Below are 21479 nucleotides of genomic sequence, written 5' to 3' on the forward strand. Positions count from 1 at the left end.
ATAATTTTCATCTTTTAAAAATATAATAAAAAGTTCTTCAAAATTTCCTTGATAATGTTTATTTAATGGCCAAATTCATTTAATGTAACTTCAGAACATCATCAAATATCCACCCTATTGAGAACATCTCTACAACATCCTTACAAAGAAGAAGAAGAAAATTCTCCATCGTCATCATCGCTGTAAGCTGTAACAAGGAAGTAGAATGGGTGCACTGATTGAAGTTAAAATTAACCGTCGGAGAGCGAATGAGATCCTTACGGTCGTGTCTAAATTTCTAAAGAAACACAAAATTGTACGTGGTATGATAGCATATAGCATATTGTGGCCAGGTGTGTAACTTAATTTATCAAATTTATCTTCCTTTAAACTAAACAAAAAAATGTCCATCAATTTTCATTTTATGTACCATGAAACACAATTTAATAATGTTGGGATATAAATTTGCTGTTGTTTTTTTCTCATTCCTTTCTCTCTCTGTTTTTTCTAGTTGGAAGTATGGTACAGCAGACGTTTGAAGGCAAAAATTTTAACGAATTCGATTGGAAGAGAATTTTAAGGTATGATGAAATGACATTGAGTTTGGGTGGCATGTAGTTGTTTGTGGATATTTATGAGCATTTATAAAAGGTTAGGTATAGGATGATTTAGTGGGAATGTCGCTAGGTATGAAAGGGCATGAAAGAGCGCAAATCAATTATTCGGTCAAAAATCTGGTCTTCATTGTCCCAGTCACATGTCTCACCATTGTCACATTGACATGTCTCGTCATTGTCACAGTGGCATGTTTCTCCATTGTCACAGTGACATATCTCCATTGTCACAGTATATTGTCTCACTATTGTCATAGTGACATGTTCACCATTGTCAGTGTGACATGCTCAAAATTGTCTGTGTGACATGTTGACCGATGTCAGTGTTACATGTCTCACCATTGTCAGTGCGACATGTTCATACTGTATCATTGTCACAGTGACATGTCTCCTCACCATTGTCACAGTGACATGTCTCCTCACCATTGTCACAGTGACATGTCTCCTCACCATTGTCACAGTGACATGTCTCCTCACCATTGTCACAGTGACATGTCTCCTCACCATTGTCACAGTGTACCTATGTCCTCACCATTGTATATTAGTTGTATAACATGTTGGCTGACATTGTCAGAGTAACATGTGGCACAGTTGCATGTCTCACCATTGTCACAGTGACATGTCTCACTATTGTAAGAGTGACATATTTACCTTATATACAAAATAACCAGAAAACCAGACAAACTATAGCCAACAACTCCATTTTCTCTACAAAATATTACCCTCAGGACTAAAGTCAAGACAGCATCAGCTTGCAAAATCGCTTATGAATTTATGCAATGCATAAAATATTTTTTCCTGTTCTTCCTTCTTAGCTTCTCTATTTTTTTGCTCGTTTTCATTTCACAGTCTGTGATAAATTCCATCCATTTAGTCAGAAAAGTATAAAAGATTTTTGCAAGTTTTTACCTTATTTCTTTGGAAAGGAAAATTTCTGTCATTTCTGGATAAAAGTGATGTCTCTTTAAGTACTTTAAATCGTTTTTTATCGTACGTAAGATTAGATGCAGAAGTTTTCGTTCCCATTTCTGTTTTTTTGTGTACGTCATGAATGAATGGGAAAGAATTTTTTATCGTTCAGGTGATGCAAAATTGATTCAATTTTCATTTTTTCCTTCCTCAAAATTTATTTTTTCATATCTAAATGGATGTTGAGAAATTAAATTGAAATAATTGATATGGAAGGGATGAAGAAAATCTGAAAATTTGAATTTTATGAGCTTTTATGGGAATGAGGATTGAATGAGTTTTGATTAAGATAATTGACCTGATTTTGGAATTAGATGCTTTAAATGTTTTTTGGATGTTAGATGAGAGATTAGATGGAGGTTTACTTTAATTAAAATGCTATTAGTACTTATATTAGCTTTGTAATGATTTAGAGCTTCATAATTCTTGTACAAAGTGTGATTTTACCAGTAAAGCTCACGACATACGTAGATATGGCCGAAAATCCAGCATGACTCTTCCTCCTGGTCAGATTTGATGAAATTTAGTCTCAAACCAGAGTCAAGTCGACCTGGGACTGGATTTTTGCTCATTTTCGTGTCGTGTGTTTTCGGGTTATATGTATCAACTTTATCAAAATTTTGGCTAAGCTTCTGATGTATAGTGCCACCATTCAGCACCTTCTAGTCTTACTTACTGCTCCCACCTAGGTGGTAGGATTCACGAATTTTACACAATAATTGCCCTTTTCCTGCTCATTAATCCACCGTTTGGTCTAGTTTCTCTTGAAAAGTATCTGTGCCGGATATCTCTTGAAAATTCTGAATTATTATCTTTTTAAAAAAAGGCCCATAATTTGTCCACATTTAATCCAAGTGAAATAGTTCGCAATAAGTTATAAACTTGACATTTCACGGGATGATCCACAATTTTCTATTATAGTCGACATACGGTCATCTAATCACAGCCTGTTCTCCTGTGTTTTGCAGAAAAATTGTATAATATAGTCTTATTACTCCCTTGCTCTTAGTTCCAACACAAATTCAAATTATGTACAGCATGCCCACATCATGAAACTTTTTGCATAAATGCACAAAAATATTTTGCAATTTTTCATATTTTTTTATTCTTACTCGAACGTAAAACTCCTCTTGACTTTTCATTTATGCATAAAATGTAGAATATTTCATAAGAACTACTTCCATAAAAATGCATGAGCTCATGAACGAGTACGTCTTGCTTATTTTCAATTTTTTTTCTTTCACTTGAATTTGCTGCTTTCATTTTAATTTGATTTTTCCTTTCTGAACATGCTTCTTTCCTTATTTTTATGCATTTTATTTCTTCCTATGTTCTGAGTAAAAAGTACGGTATGATAAAAATTGTATATCTTATCACATTTGGTATATAATATAGCATGAAAAAAAAAATAGCACAAAATTTATTTTGTCGTTGCATGCAAGAAGAACTTTATCTTCTGCTTTTCTTTCCCTCCGGTGTTCTAGTTGTCGACTTTTTTTAAGTAAAGAAGAGAAAAAGATTTTTTTTATGTAGTTTCTAGCAAGGAAGAGAAGTTTCTTTGGATAGCGGATGCGTGATTTTATGCAATTTTTTGGATGTCGTCTTTAGAATGCATTTTTATGGATTTTTTGTTAGATTTAAGATTTTTTAGAAAAAGTTGTTTGATTAAGTATGCAAAGTCGATTTTGAGGGACATTGGCATATAAAAACACGGAGGATCATGTTTGTGGTATAATGCAGTGAGTTGAGTCCAGTTTTATGCGAATTTTGAGTTATTGTCGAGTTGTCCTCTTAAATATGACGCCCATCCTTCATAATAGCCCTATAACTAGGGCGGCCATCTGCTGTATTTTTTCCGGGACGCTGCTGTACTTTTCCCCATTGTTGCTGTGTCCCGACAGAGCCTCAAAACCTCGTACGTAATTAAAGTAATTCTTCGAATATTAAAACTCAAAATAGCCCAAAAGAGTCCCAAAAGTGCCAAACTAAGAATTAATCTGATTTTTTCCAAAAGTGTCCCGATTCGGTTGTAAGCTTTACCATCCCTAGTCCAACTGTGGAGCTATCACCCTTCACACAAGGTACATTAGATAGGTTTTTACTGTATACTTTAATCAAATTATGTATCCCTACCCATACCTCGGTTCCAACGATGGTTTATTTAAATATATCAGGGAATATCAATAGAATGTATACACTTGACAATTGGTCAGCTTCGGAGTCAGATTTCGACTGATCCTTCCTAGGGAAGAAAGGAACTAAACGTACTAATTGAATGACTTTCTATTGAACATCATAAGCAAAAGACGCATTACAAGTAGCTCAAAACAAAAAATTCAATTCAAATCAAATTTGCTTCTTTATATTTTTACTAAATCAGCATAAAAATTCTCTCATGTCAAACTCACATATGCTTTGCATAACATTCAAGCACATTTTCATATTTACCATATACACGTAAACCAAAAAACATCTACAATCCATTTTGACATTCAAAAAAGACACAAAACAGCAGAAAATATGACAAAATTAATCATCATTCATACATCAACGACTTTTAAGACGTAAACGAGGAAAAAAAAGAAGGAAGGAAAAAGAAAAATTTATTTCGTGTATTTTTTGAAATACTTTTTTTTCTCACTCGTAAAACATTTATCTTTCGTAAAGCTGCTGAAGTATTATAGATGGAAATTTATAGCGACAAAATATGATCAATGAATGTTGTGTCCTTGTGTGGAAATTGGATTGGATTTTATTGGGTTTTTTGTTGGTGATGAATGATGAATTAGAAGTTTTGGATGGAAATTGATGGATATTGATTTTAGGTGGCTGTCGATGATGATGCTTCTTGGGGGAATCACTATGACCCTAGTTCAGTGATGGGCAACCTGTGTGCCGCGACACATTAGTGTCTGAAAATGCCATTTGCGGTTTTAGTCAAGGCTTATTATAATAAAGATGCTTACACTGTCTAATGTTTTAGTAATATTTGGCGTATTTTGACGATTTAGCTTTCATTCAAACTTTTTGTTGAAATGGAATTCCTGTGTAGCCTTCCAGGCGAAGGGAGATGGAGAAATTGTGTAATTAAAAGATAGACCGGTCCTGTTTGAATTAGTTTATTTTTGTGCATGTTGGATTCAGAGATGGTAGAGTCAACTTCTCCAAATCCCAATTTAAATATGGCACTCTTCATATAGTTAAATAGCTCCTAATAGCGCAGTGGTAGGAACAGACGACTGAAAATGTAGGATGTGGGTTTGAGTTCCACTTGGAATCCTTATTCTGAAATTATGCATTCTGTTAGACCCGACTTTATTTCTAAACAAGTCTTGGAAATATATGCCGGGTTAAAAAGTTTCTACATCCTAACAGCCTAATGAACAAATTACCTAAGTGGGCTTTTTTATGAGTATACTCAATCTATATAATTGAGCAAGCTTGATTTTGTGAGCATTGATCCTTGTCTGTTCAAGAAAGACGATTGAAAAGGAAGGAAGTCAATGTGAGAGTTAAGTCATTTCAATTGGGTTTTAAAGATTGTTATTGAGCCAAATAAATATGTGAAGGGGAAGAGATGACAAAGTAAATAACCACTAAAGGAAGCAAATAAATGTTAGATAGATAGAATAAAGATTAGGGCCTGATTAGGGTCCGTCGAAGACAAAAGGCTCTTCGGTCTGTCAAGAAACGTTGAATTAAGTGTTAAAAACTGATTAATAACATTTCTGGCTGCAACTCTGCCTTAAAAAAGTTATATGTAGAATAGTAAGTAACTGAATCATTTCATAGCATCAAACATGTCTATTCAAACATCAAACGTTCAAATTTGTCTATTGATTTCTAAGTGCTTCCTGGAAAAACTTACACATCAAAGCTATCCAAAAAAATCAGTTTAAAATTTCCATCAAGGGTATAAAGCGCTAAAACAACAGCACAGCCAAAAAAAAAAGAAGAAAATTTGATTGATGCTTATTAGATGTACGAGGATAGAATGAAATCGAGCATGTAAAGAGAATGGAATGAAAATAAAAAAGGAGAGAAAATAACATTAATTGAGCTTTAGGCAATATGTATGAAGTGAGTGGCGTGTCATATGCGGGTTTTCCTATTTGCCTTTCTAATTACATTGTATGAAAAGCGATTTGTTGCGACATGAAATTCCTCTCCCTCTTTTGTTGTGCTGTATTTTATTACACCCTTCAATATTATTAATGTTAAAGACTTTACGTACGTATAAAATAATTTTTTAAGCCTTAATATTTATTTTCCCTACTTTTTTGTATTTCCTTTCCCTTTATTATTCAATTACATGTCGTTGGAAATAGGCAAAAAAATCTCGCATCTCACACCCTCATCTGTGTTGACGCTTTAACGGTCGCATTTCTACTTCTTTAGAAGAGGGGATTAAATATGGAAAATTTTCAAAAAAATGTTTAGCTATAGAATGAGGATTTAATCTAATTTGACTAATCTAAAATGTTGCAGTCGGTGTAAAAAATGTATAGCAAAAGGGGGTGCCAAACATGACTTTGATGATGATTGTGTGTTTACTGTTAAAAAAAATTCTTTTTTATTCTTTCTTCCTTCGAGCATGCTGTTCTCGTTCCTCATGATTGATTATTTGCTTTCATCGTTGCTAGCTTTTTATTCTCTCTCGCTTTGTTGCGATGTGTCATAAAAGAAAAATAGCAATAATATGGAAAATTAGTGGATTGGAAGTTGAAGTATGTAGTGAGGGTTGAATGCTTGAAGGCGCAAAATTTTTGACTTTTTAACTTTGTGGCTTTGAATTTGTTGATTCTTAATTACTTACTTCGCTGACGGCACAGTTCAATTGCGATTCATGACCGTCATTAAACGTCTTCTGAAGCTGGCTTTATCTCTTACTTCCATCTGCCAATTACAGATACCAAATGCCATGCTATCGACTGCTTCTATCCATAAATTTTTGGGCCTTCCTCGCGCTCTTTTGCCATCAACAAAATTTGACTTAAAGATCTTATTTAATAGAGCTTCTACAGGTCTCCTAACAACATGCCTTTCTCTCTGGAGCCTGTAATCATCATTCCTTTTTGCGATATCATCATCCCTAAAGAGCAGATATATTTCCACATTGCTCCTGTACTTAAAAATATTTCCTTCTATCTAAGGACCAAAAGAGAAGGCCCTAAGAAGGTTCTAAGTGCCTAAGAATGTTTCTCCCGAATACCATAACTGCTTGTTCGACTCCAAGTGTTATATTCCATGATTCTGATCCATATAGCACTACAGGGCATATAAGCGTCTTATACATGACCAGTTTGTCGTGTCTTGAGATCTATTTTGATGTCAGTAAATGTCTAACTCAGTGTTATCCAAACAGTGTACCTTGACGCAGTACTGTACCGCAAAATTATATTAAAAATGCCAAAAAAGTGTGCTGTTTTGATCATGGTTTACACCAAGGTTTGACATGGCATGAAAAAGCTTGGACAACACTGGTCTTACTGATTCACTGATTCCCGATAATATGATGATGATGATGATTGGTTCCTATCGATCCACTGTGAATCATAGGGCGTTAATAAAGCGATTGCACAGGTCTCTGTTCCGGGCTATAACGGCTACTTCTGTTAACTTCTTTTATTGTTCTGCCGCCCGATAATAATGTTCATTGAATCAGTGACCAAGAGGAATTCCAGCATTTTACGGCATAAAAATGGCTGAAATGATTATGGAAATGTGGCTTCTGGTTGGAAGTTGGATTTCATTGAATCGGGTGCAATGTCAGCTAGAAACTACATCATACATATGCAAAAATGTCGATTATTTGCATTACATAATAAGATAACGATCCATAAGGAAATTTAGTCCTTAAAAACCAATATCTAGATCCAGCACCCAAGATTATCATTCACATCACAACCCCTTTTACAACAAAACACGCTAACGCTTTCTGCCTTTTTCCTTAGCACACAAAAATAAAAGGGAAGAAAACAAAAAAATACTGCATTTTTTTTCTCTCCTTTTCATGTTCATCGTGTGGCATTTTTATGACTTCTGATTGTGGTAACGATGATAAGAATATTTCAATTGAATATTAATGACTTTTTATTCCAACTTTATGTTCAGTACACATGAGATTCCTTTTTTCGCGTTTGTCGTTGTCATGAGAAGGGGTTCGGAATTATTTTTTGAATGACTCAGCTGTAATCAAAATTGTTTTTGTGGAATGAGATATTGAACCCTTATTTTTATGAGCTATTGAACATAGAATATCGCGTGATAAATGCCTTAATATCCAAATTTAATTGAATAGCAATTTTCTTTAACATGAAAACAATAAATTAATTAATTTTAATTATTTTAGATTCTGTCTTTATGGAACATTAATACAAGGACCTGCTCTATATTGCTGGATGCGTGTAGCTAATAAAATGTAAGTCATATGATAATCTATTAAGCACTATAATCTATAATTATTGTCACTTACAGGTGGCCTAGATCTGACATCCGATCAGCATTAGCCAAAGCATTCACAGGTACTTAATTTGATTAATTTTTTAAGCCACAGCAGCTAATTAGATTAATTTCCATTTGAATTAATAGAGCAAGTTGCATTTGATCCGTTTTCAATATCATTGTTCCTGTACTCGATGACTATATTTGAGGGTAAAACACACGAGCAAGCTAGACGAGAAGTAAAATTAATTTTAATTCCAATAAAACCAAATTTGTTAACATGAAAATTTTTTTTAAGGTTTCCTCAAAATTCCTCAGCATATACGCAATTGGACTCGTTTATTGGCCAATCACGCAGACCATCAATTTTGGTTTTGTGAAGCCAAAAAATCAAGTAATTTATGTCTCATTTGCGTCACTTATTTGGACAACGTTTTTGGCTTATGTAAAGGTATGAGGATATATTGTTGAATTTTGATTGAGTTTGACATGCTGTAGGCAATTTGGTGATGACATTTGGGGTGGATCTTAAATGACGTTCATCAAAAAGTTGCTAGTGAGTGTTGCTCTCAGTTTACTCTGCTGTTGAGAGTTCGTTCATTGGCAGTTAGGGAAGACTTACCCAGAAATACCCTGAAACTTACCCGGGTATAGTAGACTATCCGAATCATTAACTCTTGTCCAAGCTCTAGAATATTGTAGGTTTGAGTACTCTAGTCCAACCAGGATTTAACAGGTAGAATACCCTATTATACCTACCATAATATGATAGGGAAGCCCTAGACACCGGTTCCTGAGACCAAATCTCTCTAAATGATGGACGTCATAAATTTTATAGCACATTTTAAAGCTTCTTATTTAAATCTTAACTTCTTCCTTCATATTTCCCACTTTCTAAATTTCAGGCACATCCAATTGATGAAGAAACAAAGGCAAAAGTCAAAGTTGCAATTGAGAAACGTTATGAACATCTTAAAGAAGTTGTAGAGCATGTGAAAGAAGTTGTAGAGCATCCAAAAAATGAATAAAATTCATCGTTAACATCATAAATTTTATCTAATTGGCAATAAAGATATGTGGATTTGATCGAACTATCGAAATTGTGTTATATTTGTAAATTACAATGTACATTGATGTAGATTTAAAACTTTAATTTATTATATTTTAACTGAGTTGGAAGTTTGAAGATGACTTTGAGCTCTAGAATTTATGACAAATAAAATATATTTTTTCTTGAGAAATTTTGAGATTATTTGGAACTAATTGTAATACTGATACTCATTCTGTAGTCGATGATATGCTGTCTGTGCTTGTCAATCTCTTAATAGCCGCCTTGAAGTCACTGCTAAACAGATGCTGTGTTTGCGGATCAAGTATTGTGCCCGAGTTGACGAAAATACTTTAGAACTAGACATCAACTAGACATTAACTTGTCATTGACTAATTCTAACGTACTTTCGTCCGTTCGGGGAAGTGTCTATGTATACTAGAATCTGGGGTTTCGAACCATATATAGCCGAATATGCCAGTGCGAGAGGAAAGCATTTGTGGCTGAGAGGTTAGTGAACAGAGCAAATATTTGTGTTGCTTTATTGTGAGTCCTTGAGTTTGATTCCCAGCAGAGGCCGATCTTTCAATCATTATACAGAATGTTGTCGATGATGACAAGGATCCGCACAATGTTTGAGGACATTACAAGTCTGACAAGACATTACCAACGGTATCTTACAACAAGCAGATTGCAGAAGTAAGAACGCACAGATATAACCCGAGAAACAGCTCATTCATAAGTTACATAATGTAGATAGCTCAAGATCCTTTTTTGGGCATGTCCCTATGAAATCAAATGGTGGATCGACGACCCAACTCACTAGGTACTATTGAACTATATAATAACACAACAAAATGCGATTAAATTCGATATTTAATAGATTTATAATCAAAAAGATTAATTTCCACTCAAAAGCACACACCTAAAGTAAAATGACTCAAGTTTTCTGATTGTGTTATTGATGTCTTGACTCCAAGTGAACGATAATTGCCGCAGTTAAAATATTATCACTTAAGTGTTTAATTGCATGTTTATAAATGATTAAAATAGACCACGTGCTCATAATCATTAAGTTTTAATTCTTTGGGCTTTATTTTTATTCAAAAATGGTCACAAATCAGAACAATTCAAGAATATTAAGCAGGTGCTGGATATACTTTCACAACAAAAATATCATCGTGTTCAGCCTCGACTGTTCTGGTGATTGTGACATTTCTCAAGAATGAAACAGATTTTTTAGGAATTCTAGTTCTTTGTGGATCATTCAAGTCGATTGCATAAATTCCAAATCTCTCATCATAGCCTCTCATCCATTCTGTATAAAGTGACATCATTTATGGATTTCAGTCATTAAAATAAAGTAATTACTCACCAAAATTATCCACCAAACTCCATACAGTAATACCCAAAACATTACATCCATCAGTAATTGCCTTGGAAATAGCAGCCAAATGCAATCTCATGTATTCAATTCTGCCATCATCTTCTATTTCCAATGGTGCATCAGACCATCCATTTTCAGATATATAGACATTTGGGTTATTGTATTGTTCTCGAATCCAGTTCAAGAGGTCATAAAGACCTTGTGGAACTTGAAATAGCCAGCTACTTCTTGATTGTTTCCAGTCTGAATCATGGAATCCAACAGCTTCACTGTCATGATGTAATGGATCAATGCCCCAGAAATGAATAGGAACAACCATACTGCTGGAATAGTAGTTGAGTGCTAAGAAGTCTGCAGATCCTTTCAACATTTCGATTTCTTCAGGAGTGAATGTCGGTAATCTTGAATATAATCGTCCTTGATCCTTACTCTTTTGATCAATTGCATCACGCATAACTTTTGGATAGTCACCAATTTCAGAGAAAATTGGATGTGCATATCGACCGAACTAATTAGAATCAGAAGTACATAATTTTAATAAGCTATAAAGTCAAGGCAAAAGATATAAATTACATAAAATTGAAGACTTCTATCAACAGTATCCATTGTAACACTTCCATTGCCACGATAGCTAAAGCCAGTATTCAAGCAGATTCCAACTTTTCCTTGCTGAGTTGGGAAGTATTTCTCTTTGTACAGCTTATAAGCACGAGCATGTGATATGAGTACATGATGAGAGCATAATATACCTCCAATACTGTCATATGTCCAAATATGTGGTGCATGATCTACATAGCTGTAGCCTTGATCACAAAAGACACTTGGTTCGTTGAATGTAATGAAGATTTTGACTCTGGAGTGAGAAAATGTTGGAAAATGGTTAGAGTTACAGCATCTAAGGCAGTGGTTCTCGATGTGTTAAGCAGGCGACATCCTAAAATCCTCTATTTAGTGATGATGAGATTTCATCAGTCCTAAACAGCACAATGCATTCGCTATTCGTCACCGTGTCGACTTCAAGACACAAAATTGCCCTGTCGGCCACTTACAGGCTGATTTTGACCTATTTTTGCAGCAAATTATACGGATCGAAGCATTGTGCACCTCAGGAGTAATGTATCGCGGACCATAACTTGATTACCACTGATTTAAGTCATCGGAAGTTCAAAAAATTTCATTATTTATCACTCACCTATCTCCAAAGCTCTTGAAAACCAAATCAGCATAAACTTCATAATATTTAATGACTTCATAGTTCATCCAGCCACCAATGTCTTGAAGATATTGAGGTAAATCCCAGTGGTAGCTATATAAAGCATTTAAGTTCATTTTAGTACATTTTCATATCATTTTATGTAGCAATTCAGCTATACTTACAGAGTTACCATAGGTTCGATTCCTTCAGCAAGTAAATCATTAATTAAGGTGTTGTAATAATCAATTCCTTTCTGATTGACTTGTTGATCTTTTGTTAATACTCTCGTCCATGCGATCGAAAAGCGATACATCGTGAGCTGTGTTCAAGTGTTGATAATGAAAAAATATATAAATTATATAATATGGCTATATATATCACCGTTGGAGTCATGACTGACTAATTAAGTACTGAAAGCTAGTTAAAGTTAGCATTCGACTAGGTTTTAGTCACATTTTTATAGTTTTTGGTTACTAGGGGATCGTAAGTCGAGTGACACAAATGAATAAGGCTCGACCATGACCTTTAAGGATACGCAAAAGCTCATTGACGTCAAGCGGATGCCACCTTCAGTTGATGGTCAAATAAGCAGCCTAATGGAGCACCTTCATTTGAACAACTCTATGTGCCTGCCTTCAAATAAAAGCGTCTTCTAATGAAGTCCTTCAACTGAAGGCAGCTTCCATTTAATATTCACAAAATCATTTGTGTCGCCCAGGTAAACTTACATTAGCGTTCTTCAAAGCTTCAATATCTTTCTTCCAATAATAGTATGACAGAGCTGCTTCATCTCCTGTTGAGTTATCGACAACTCCATTCCATGGTGTACGATGAGTTGCTGTATCCCAAATGCTTGGTAATTTTCCATCTACATTCCATGCTCCTTCGATTTGGTAGCTTGCTGTGAAGTGGGAGTGGATTAATATTGATTTTTGGTCATTAGGAAATGGACGTGCATCAGAATATTTCAGAATTATCGAATATTTTAGTTTTGGACGTCATTTATTAATTTATCGAAAATTTGGTTCCAGACTACAGTGACTCTGACTTGTTGCCGGATTTAAATCGAATTCGGCTCGATGCCAGAGTCGCGCCGTGCTAGGGTCTAAGGATTAACAATACCGAGCGACAAAAATGAAGAAAAGAGACAAAAGAGCTTTGGCAGAGCCTTGAAAGCTCCTTGACGACCTTCTTCACTTGTGTCGCTCGGGTTTAAGTCCAAAAATTGACAATACTTCTGAAAATTATCCTTATTTTAGTTCTTAATCCACAAAATCCATCAATTCCCAATAATTATCTAACAAATCTTACCAGTTGCAGCACCAAAAATGAACGAATCTGGTAAAGTATATTCCTCTCCACTGATAAAGCTACAAGCACTTAAAAGCAAAATTACTCCAAATTTAATACTCCCCATTATTTCAGCTAATCCAATTCCAACGACCTTATAAATTAAACTGAATTATTTTCATCAATTTTCAATAAGTTTATGGCTCAAAAAGTTTGTTTTTATTTCCTTATCTCGACCAATACTTACCAAATTGAACGATTACTGTACTTTTTATCTGTTTCGTAATTGATAATTTCGCACTTCTTGTCAGTGGCAGAATATTATCAGCATATAGACACATGTGGGTCTTGGAGATTAAAGTCAAAGTCTTTTACAAAAACAAAGTTTAATTGGGAAATAATTGGTTAATTTTAGTTTTATTGGAGTGGATACAAAAGAATGTGACAATCTTAACTTTTATGGTTCTGCTTCTCACTATCACCAAAGCTGTTTTCATTACAAAGCTTGAGACAAGTGCAATTTTACTCATTTTTGATCAGAAATACTTCTCAGTAGTTTTCAAAACATGTGGACATAGCTTCTTAGCCAAGTCAATATAAGCTACACTAGAATTAAATGTAAGATTATAATGCTGTCCCTGATGATCGTTCATCTTGCTCCAAATGTGAACGAAATATGATTGAGAATCATTGATTCTTTTAAAGACATAATTTAAGGTATCCTTTTCGTAGAAGGTCTTATATCCACCATAATTAATTGGATAACATTTCCCAGTTGGCAGAATTGTAAATTCATCACATTTTGTGTATTCATTTGTTTTTAAATCAGTTCCATTGCAGAATGCTTTGATAGATTCTGAGAATAGTTTTGGTCCGTTATCTGGAAACAAGTTTTTAGGTTAGAGAAATGGGCATGCTGGGGTAAAATTTCAAAATTTCAAACTTGAGTATTGAACTGGGTCATATGAAACATTCAGTTTCCTAGAAATGACAATAAGTTTCAAATTATTTAGCAATTTATAGATGTTTTGTGGACTTACTTTAAATATAATTCAAAAACCTTCTTAACTCGATCATTTGCTCGAATAACAGCATTTGTAATTCTATTGATACTTTCTGGACATGCAAAACTTTCATACTCAATCTTATCTAAAGGAACAATGATAAAACATCAAGATCCAAGTAAGTTCCACTGTATTTGCTGAGAACCATGGCCCTCATTACATCCGATGCTCAATTGGAAAGGATACGCAAAAGCTAATTATTTGCATAATTGCTTGGAAGGTATTTTGCAGTTTTTTAAATTTGAAGGTCAAATGGCAGCAATAGTGCAAGTCGCCTTCATTTGAAAACTCTTATTGTGCTGCCAAAAAAACACTTTCTGTTATTTAGTTAGTTAGTTAAATAGTTAGTTAAAGCGTCTTCTTCAAACTATATGAAGTTTTTTCATCTTGAAATGGAATTGTTTTTGGAGCATAAGATGCTTCTATGTGACTGTCTCAAATTTGCCCTTCAAATGAATTGCAGAATCTTACTGGATCCATTTATTATGGCATGGAAAAATCATTTGATCTTGTCGCCCAGAAAAACTTACATGCTAGCATTCTTCAAATGCTTCAATGTCTTTCTGGATCCTGGAATAATAGTAAGACAGAGCTGGAAGTGCTGGATTCTGGATCTCCTGTAACATGAGTTATCGATCCAACTGGATCCATTCCATGGTGTACTAGATGTGTTGCTGTATCCCAAATGCTTGGTAAGTTGTACCATCTACGTTCCATGCTCCTTCGATTTGGTAGTTAACAGGATCCTACTGGATCTTGCTGACTTATGGAGTGGGAGTGTATTAATAGTGATTTTTGGTATATACATTTTAATTTTTGGGGGTCATTTGGAAATGATGTAGATCAGAATCTTTCTAGATTCTTTAAATATTTCAGTTTTAGACGTCATTTATTATCTGGATTTATCGAAAATTTCATTTTCCAGACTGGTCTGGAAGTGACTGGATCTGACATGTTGCCGTATTCAAATCGAATCATTTCGGTTCGAAGTCTGAGTCGCGCCGTGATCCTACTACTGTCTAAGGATTATGGACAATATCGAGCGACAAAAATGAAGAAAAGAGACAAAAGAGCTTTGGCAAAGCCTTGAAAGCTTCGTGGTGACCTTATTATATTGAACTTGTGATCGCTCGGGTTTAGATGGTCTTAACAGGATACTACTGAAAATTATCCTAATTTTAGTTCTTAATCCTCAAAATCCATCAATTTCCAATCCTAATTTTCAATCAATTCTTACCATGGTTGAAGTGCAGCTCCAAAAATGAACGAATCCGGTAAAGTATATCCTCCTCATTCCACTGATAAAGATCCTACAAGCACTTAAAAGCAAAATTACTCCAAATTTAATACTCCTACCATTCATTTCAGCTAATCCAATTCCAACGACTTTATAAATTAAACTGAAGTTATCCTACTGGATTTCATCAATTGGTCAATAAGTTTACTGGCTCAAAAAGTTTGTTTTTAAGTTGTATTCCTTATCTCGACCAATACTTACCAAATTGAACGATCCTACTGTTACTTTTGTATGGATCTGGTTTCGTAAGGGTTGAATAATTTCGCACTTCTTGTCAGTGGAAGTTGCAGAATCCTACTTATCAGCATATAGACACATGTGGGTCTTTGAGATTAAAGTCACTGGAAGTTTTTATCTCTGGAAGTTGTATTACAAAAACAAAGTTTAATTGGGAAATAATTGGTTAATTTTAGTTTTATTGGAGTGGATACTGGATCTCAAAGAATGCGACAATCTTAACTTTTATGGTCCTCTGCTTCTCGCAAGCACCATGGAAGTTATTTTCCATTCAGAGCTTGAGAAAAGTGCAATTTTACTCATTTTTGATCAGAAATACTGGATCTCAGTAGTTTCTCAGCGCATGTGGACAGAGCTTCTTAGCCAAGTCAATATAAGCTACTGGACTAGAATTAAATGTAAGATTATAATGCTGTCCCTGATGATCGTTCATCTTGCTCCAAATGTGAACGAAATATGATTGAGGAAGTGAACTGGATCGTTGATTCTTTTTAAGACATAATTTAAGCTATCCTTTTCGTAGAAGGTCTTATATCCACCATAGTTAATTGGATAACATTTCCCAGTTGGGAGAATTGTAAATTCATCACATTTTGTATATTCATTGGTTTTTAAATCAGTTCCTACTGGATTGCAGTATGCTTTGATAGATTCCGAAAATAGTTTTGGTCCATTTTATCTGGAAACAAAGTTTTACATGAGAAGGAATTGGAATGCTAGATAAAATTTCAAATTTCAAACTTGAGTATTGAACTGGGTCATATGAAGTACTCAATTTCCTAGAAATGACAAGAAAGTTTGAATAATTTAACTAGTCATCAAATTAGGTAACGCTTTTAGGGATCGCTCCTAAAGAGGAAGGGGTAGTTTACGAAACAAGTGAACGACCCCTTTATAGATTTTATGGACTTACTCTAAATATAAATCAAAAACCTTCTTTACTCGATCATTTGCTCGAATGACAGCATTTGTAATTCTATTGATACTTTCTGGACATGCAAAACTTTCATACTCAATCTTATCTAAAGGAACAAGAGACAGAACATCTAGATCCAAGTAAGTTCCACTGTATTTGCTAAGTACCATAGCCCTCATGACATCCGCCATGTGCTCAATTGGGAATTTTGAACTTAATATTGTATTATTTGCTATTAATCCTTCTAAAGCTGTTCCTTTTGAGAAATCATAAATATTTAAGAATCGAATGTGGATGTTGTCATATGACAAAATGACTCTTGCTAGTTCCGAGTACTTAAGCACTACTCGAGTTGAATTTGTTAGCATAATAAAATATATTCGAACGTCTGGATTGATAGATGCTGTAAAATAAAGTTATTGCGATGAAGTTAGTCAAAATATTAAGGATCATGACAAGGGATACGCTCTTAAGTATGCTCACAAAATTGAACAAGCTTAATGTCATTGTTTGAGTAATACTCATGGACATGCTTAATTAGTTGATTTAGAGTGTGCACATTATTTGTTTGGGGAATTTAAGTCAACTGCAACCCTCTCTTTATCTCCCAATCTACCACAAGTTATCATATGTACCTGCAGATTCTACAGAACATGCAATTCTCGGATTATCAAATATCCTAACTTCCTCCATGTGAGTTTCAATGAAAAATATTTTTTTGACATTTTCACTTTTTAAAATACTTTCATCTTCATTAATATTCTTGATAATTAAGGTTTTTGGTTCCAGAAAATCCACAATTTCATCATTATACAGTCCAACATCAAAATTTGATTGAATCTTTGGAATGTCATCATAATTTGAATTTTGAACCACCGTGTAACTCAAATAAAGCAGGATGCACATTCCAATGAATGAATAAGCCAAGAAAATTGATGTCTTGTGTGCAATTAATGGACTCATTTCCTTTATTTTATGGGTATTTGAAATTTTGTATTTTAACAAATTTTTTAATGGTGACAAAATCGTGCTTACATGCGGTCGATCGTAAAGTTTTATTAAAACTGACTAAATTGGTAATACTGCAAAAATTTATTATTCCTGTTTTTGTCAATAAATGATTTACGCTTTAAATGACTTTTCAACGCTTGTTTTGCAGATTGTCGTTCATTTAATGGCTTTAATTATTTTGATTTTAATCAGAGTTGGTAGGACTTCAATGTGGAGGCGCCTTCACTGGAGTTCGGACTCCAAAAGAAAAGTGAAGTCCGACTCCGGAAAGTACGGACTTCTAAAAAAAAAGTGGACTCCATGTCCGGACTTAATGGATATTTGAGTCTGAACTCCAAAGTCCTGCCAACTCTGATTTTAATTAGAAAATTTGGATATTTCATAGTTTAACTTATTATCCTTTGTAGTAATTTAGATCGAATTTAAGAAGAATTTGTGAAGAAGACATCAAATTTGATCTTTGAACCAAAACCTGTCGTTTTTCCGTCAAAAATCGTAAGATTTTGGGATAAAATTGTCATGCAATTAAGTGCGAAATTCAATCTGTCTTCTTCCTTAAGGATTTCAATACAGACTATTAAGACACATTCTAAAACTACTTACAGACGACCTAAAGATACACTCAACGCTAACATACGCAATAAGAACTAAAATGCGCGTTTATTAATCATAAGTCAAATTATATTAAACTGTTTAATTACAGTGATTACTTATCAGGTAAATAAAGCAATAAACAATATAAACAATTTTATTTAAATGATAAGGTCAGAAAAACAAATTTTAAATTTAATATGTTTAGGGTATCTACTCGATATACTAATCAGAGTGCCTTTTTACTTTTCTTCGTAACGTAAGTTTTTATTTTAAATTATGTTGAGATAGAATTGTTCGAATTTTTCGACAATCTAATTTCGAAAAATTCGAATCTGAGACAGCCACACTCTGACTTAATTTATACACAAAATTAAGGTCACTTCTTATATTCCCCTAACAGGCAAGGAGACCACTTTCAGGTATCGTAGTGGTATTTCTTAACGATGAAAGCATGCTCTTTGCCTGTTAAGCTTGATATCATTTATTCCTTTTAAAAGTATTTTTCAGTAGTTTTCAAAACATGTGGGCAGACCTTTTTAGCCAAGTCAATATAAGCTACACTAGAATTAAATGTTATATTGTAATACTGTCCTTGATGAACATTCATCTTGCTCCAAATATGAACAAAATATGATTGAGAATCATTGATTCTCTTATAGACATAATTAAAGCTCTTCTCTTCGTAGAACTTTCTATATCCTTCAAAATTAATCGGATAGCATTTTCCAATTGGCAGAATCATAAATTCATCACATTTTGTGTATTCATTGGTTTTTAAATCAGTTCCATTGCAATATGCTTTGATAGATTCCGAAAATAGTTTTGGTCCGTTATCTGGAAACAAGTTTTTAGGTTAGAGAAATTGGCATGCTGGGGTAAAATTTCAAATTTCGAACCTGAGTATTGAATTGGGTCATAAGAAACATTCAGTTTCCTAGAAATGACAAGAAGGTTCAAATTATTAAGCAAGTTAGGCTCCGTTCACTTATTACGCAAGTTGAGATTCTGTTACGGAAGGGGCGCGTCGAAGGAGGTTGTAGTGGTTCTTGTGCCTTAAGTAACAAGTGAACGGCCCATTTATAGATTTTATGGACTTACTTTAAATACAATTCAAAAACCTTCTTTACTCGATCAGTGATTCGAATGACAGCATTTGTAATTCTATTGATACTTTCTGGACATGCAAAACTCTCATACTCAATCTTATCTAAAGGAACAAGTGACAGAACATCAAGATCCAAGTAAGTTCCACTGTATTTGCTGAGAACCATAGCCCTCATGACATCCGCCATGTGCTCAATTGGGAATTTTGATCTTAATATTGTATTATTTGCTATTAAACCTTCCAAATCAGTTCCTTTTGAAAAGTCATAAATATTTAAGAATCGAATGTGGATGTTGTCAAATGACAAGATGACTCTTGCCAGTTCCGAGTATTTGAGTACAACACGAGTTGAGTTTGTCAACAAAATTAAATATATTCGAACGTCTGGATTGATAGATGCTGTAATTAAATTGAATATATGAAAAATGAGTGGTTTGATGCACACATATGAAATCATTCAATTATCCCGAAGACACTTTGACGGACAAAGCTCCAGAAAGCTCTGCCATGAAGCTGGACTCAAAGTCCCATACAAAATTTATTGTTTTTATTAAAAGCTCTTGATTACACTGCGTAACCCGAGTTGAAAAAGTGAATTTTTTGACATTTTTTTGGGTTAAGTAACCTTAATTTGAAAGTCCTGCCAACTCTGTTTTAATTTGAAGGTCGATTGCCATGGATTTCTTATTGAGCCGACTTAAAAGGACTTTAACAGAGCCTTCTTCCTTTATGTCGCTTGTGAATCAACTACTTATGACGACGTGGCAACTGTTTCTCACATCACTTTGTATTTTCCCACTTCCAACTTGCACTAGATTCACTATTCATTCAATCACTTGTGAGTTTTCATACCTGCAGATTCTACAGTACATGCAATCCTTGGATTATCAAATATCCTCACTTCCTCCATGTGAGTTTCAATGAAAAATAACTTTTTAATATTTTCACTTTTTAAAATACTTTCATCTTCATTAATATTCTTAATAACTAAGGTTTTTGGTTCCAGAAAATCCACAATTTCATCATTATACAGTCCAACATCAAAATTTGATTGAATTATTGGAATGTCCTCATAATTTGAATTTTGAAACACTGTGTAACTCAAATAAAATAAGAAACATATAGCTATGAATGAATAAGCCAAGAATATTGGTTTCTTAGGTGTTGGAAGTGAATTCATTTTTCTTGATTTTCCTTAATTTCCTTAATTTTTTATAGGAAAATTGCAAATTTACTATAGCAACAAAAATCCGTCTTCACAGGTTCACAACTGAACTTACTATTGATCTTATATCCCCACGACTTATTATAAAAAAGGAATTTACTTTAGCGTTATAAAATACCTATAAAACAAAAGAAATGTTTCGTGAATTTTGGTCACGACATTTAAATAAAAATTAAGATAACTATTTTAGAAGCGATTTCACTAAAGTGGATACTTATCGGTTTTGGATTGTGTTACTAACTTACTCATTTCACTGGCCGTATAGATGGCCTCTCTCAGATGACACCTAACAGTTTTCACAGCACATCTCTCAACGAGAAAAATCAACTGTAATGAGCTCGAAATCAACACGTCATAGAAATGACCAAGAATCCGATTCCAAGCCAGGATCATAGTGAATCCCGCCCCAAAAGAGATTCGATCAAATCCGACGTCAAACTAGAGTCAACTCCAAATTTTTGACCATATGAACGTCATGTGCTATCAAGGAAGCTTTTCAGGTCGTGTTTCGATCAATTTTATAGAACTCGAAGTGAGTCAGTACTCGAACGACACAAATTAATAAGGTCAAGAAGCTTCACAAGGTTTAGCCAAGGTTCTTTCTTACTTACATACCTACTTCGCTGGTCGTACAGATCTGTTTGATTCATGACCTCGCAGAGGAGTCGCTTGAATTTGGCTCTACCGCTGGCTTCTACTTGCCAATTTCCGATACCAAAGTTCTTTCATTAACACCATATGGAAGCCGTATCTATTTGACAGACATTGATGTCACAAAGAGGTTGATAAAAAGCTTAAGTAGAGCCTAAAAAGCTTCATGACCGGCTCTTATTAATTTGTGTCACTCGGGGTTGAATTCCTTACTTACTCCCATGACTGGCGCCCATTGCCGCGTTTAGAGAACGTCTGTAGACAGCTCTATCTTTCCACAGCTTCTGCCATTTCATTATATTGAGAACTCTAGAGTCCTTAACAACACATCCAATCTAGGAACTTTTCGGTCGGGGTTAAAGTCACCATAATTCACGACACTATGCAGCAAACAGCATTTTACTCCGCAAAAATATCAGGACACTAATACGACATTAATACGACATTAATACG

At 34.3% G+C, this 21479-nt stretch overlaps 3 protein-coding genes across 4 annotated transcripts; 1 reads left to right on the forward strand and 2 right to left on the reverse strand.

Annotated features, from left to right (window-relative positions):
• Positions 1–205: 205 nt before the first annotated feature.
• LOC139099062 (mpv17-like protein) lies at positions 206–8484 on the forward strand. Its single transcript, XM_070651459.1, is given in 6 exon segments — positions 206–332; positions 491–560; positions 7915–7983; positions 8040–8086; positions 8154–8245; positions 8305–8484. Coding segments are annotated over 6 exon segments (585 nt in total).
• A 1635-nt stretch (positions 8485–10119) lies between these two features.
• LOC139099112 (myrosinase 1-like) lies at positions 10120–13107 on the reverse strand. The gene is made up of 7 exons (XM_070651510.1): positions 12948–13107; positions 12365–12537; positions 11819–11955; positions 11634–11747; positions 11015–11294; positions 10430–10949; positions 10120–10372 (listed from the first exon to the last, which is right to left on the reverse strand). The coding sequence occupies exons 1-7, from the start codon at positions 13051–13053 to the stop codon at positions 10194–10196; spliced, it is 1509 nt and encodes a 502-aa protein (XP_070507611.1). The 5' UTR covers positions 13054–13107; the 3' UTR covers positions 10120–10193.
• A 117-nt stretch (positions 13108–13224) lies between these two features.
• LOC139099113 (alpha-1,4-N-acetylglucosaminyltransferase-like) lies at positions 13225–21114 on the reverse strand. Of its 2 annotated transcripts, none has more exons than XM_070651511.1 (5): positions 20617–21114; positions 20003–20493; positions 19144–19549; positions 18942–18979; positions 13225–13806 (listed from the first exon to the last, which is right to left on the reverse strand). In XM_070651511.1, the coding sequence occupies exons 2-5, from the start codon at positions 20328–20330 to the stop codon at positions 13463–13465; spliced, it is 1116 nt and encodes a 371-aa protein (XP_070507612.1). In that variant the 5' UTR covers positions 20331–20493; positions 20617–21114; the 3' UTR covers positions 13225–13462. The 2 variants fall into 2 exon arrangements, with proteins under 2 accessions (XP_070507612.1, XP_070507613.1); XM_070651512.1 differs by lacking the exon at positions 13225–13806 and adding an exon at positions 18256–18879.
• Between the last annotated feature and the right edge of the window lie 365 nt (positions 21115–21479).

This window comes from Chironomus tepperi, unplaced genomic scaffold (assembly GCF_022539635.2).
Source record: "Chironomus tepperi strain 1889 unplaced genomic scaffold, CSIRO-AGI_Ctep_v1 contig_461, whole genome shotgun sequence".
NCBI classification, from domain to species: Eukaryota; Metazoa; Arthropoda; class Insecta; order Diptera; family Chironomidae; genus Chironomus; species Chironomus tepperi.

Bases quoted from the DNA above. Each gene is read 5' to 3' on its own strand.
- LOC139099112 (XM_070651510.1), bottom strand. From the start codon at position 13,053: ATGGGGAGTATTAAATTTGGAGTAATTTTGCTTTTAAGTGCTTGTAGC. The intron at 10,950-11,014 runs GTAATTTATATC...GATTCTAATTAG, and splicing joins ATAGAAGTCTTCAATTTTAT to TTCGGTCGATATGCACATCC. The intron at 10,373-10,429 runs GTGAGTAATTAC...CACTTTATACAG, and splicing joins GAGTTTGGTGGATAATTTTG to AATGGATGAGAGGCTATGAT.
- LOC139099113 (XM_070651511.1), bottom strand. From the start codon at position 20,330: ATGAATTCACTTCCAACACCTAAGAAACCAATATTCTTGGCTTATTCA. The intron at 19,550-20,002 runs GTATGAAAACTC...ATTTAATTACAG, and splicing joins ATGTACTGTAGAATCTGCAG to CATCTATCAATCCAGACGTT. The intron at 18,980-19,143 runs GTAAGTCCATAA...TGTCATTTCTAG, and splicing joins GTTTTTGAATTGTATTTAAA to GAAACTGAATGTTTCTTATG.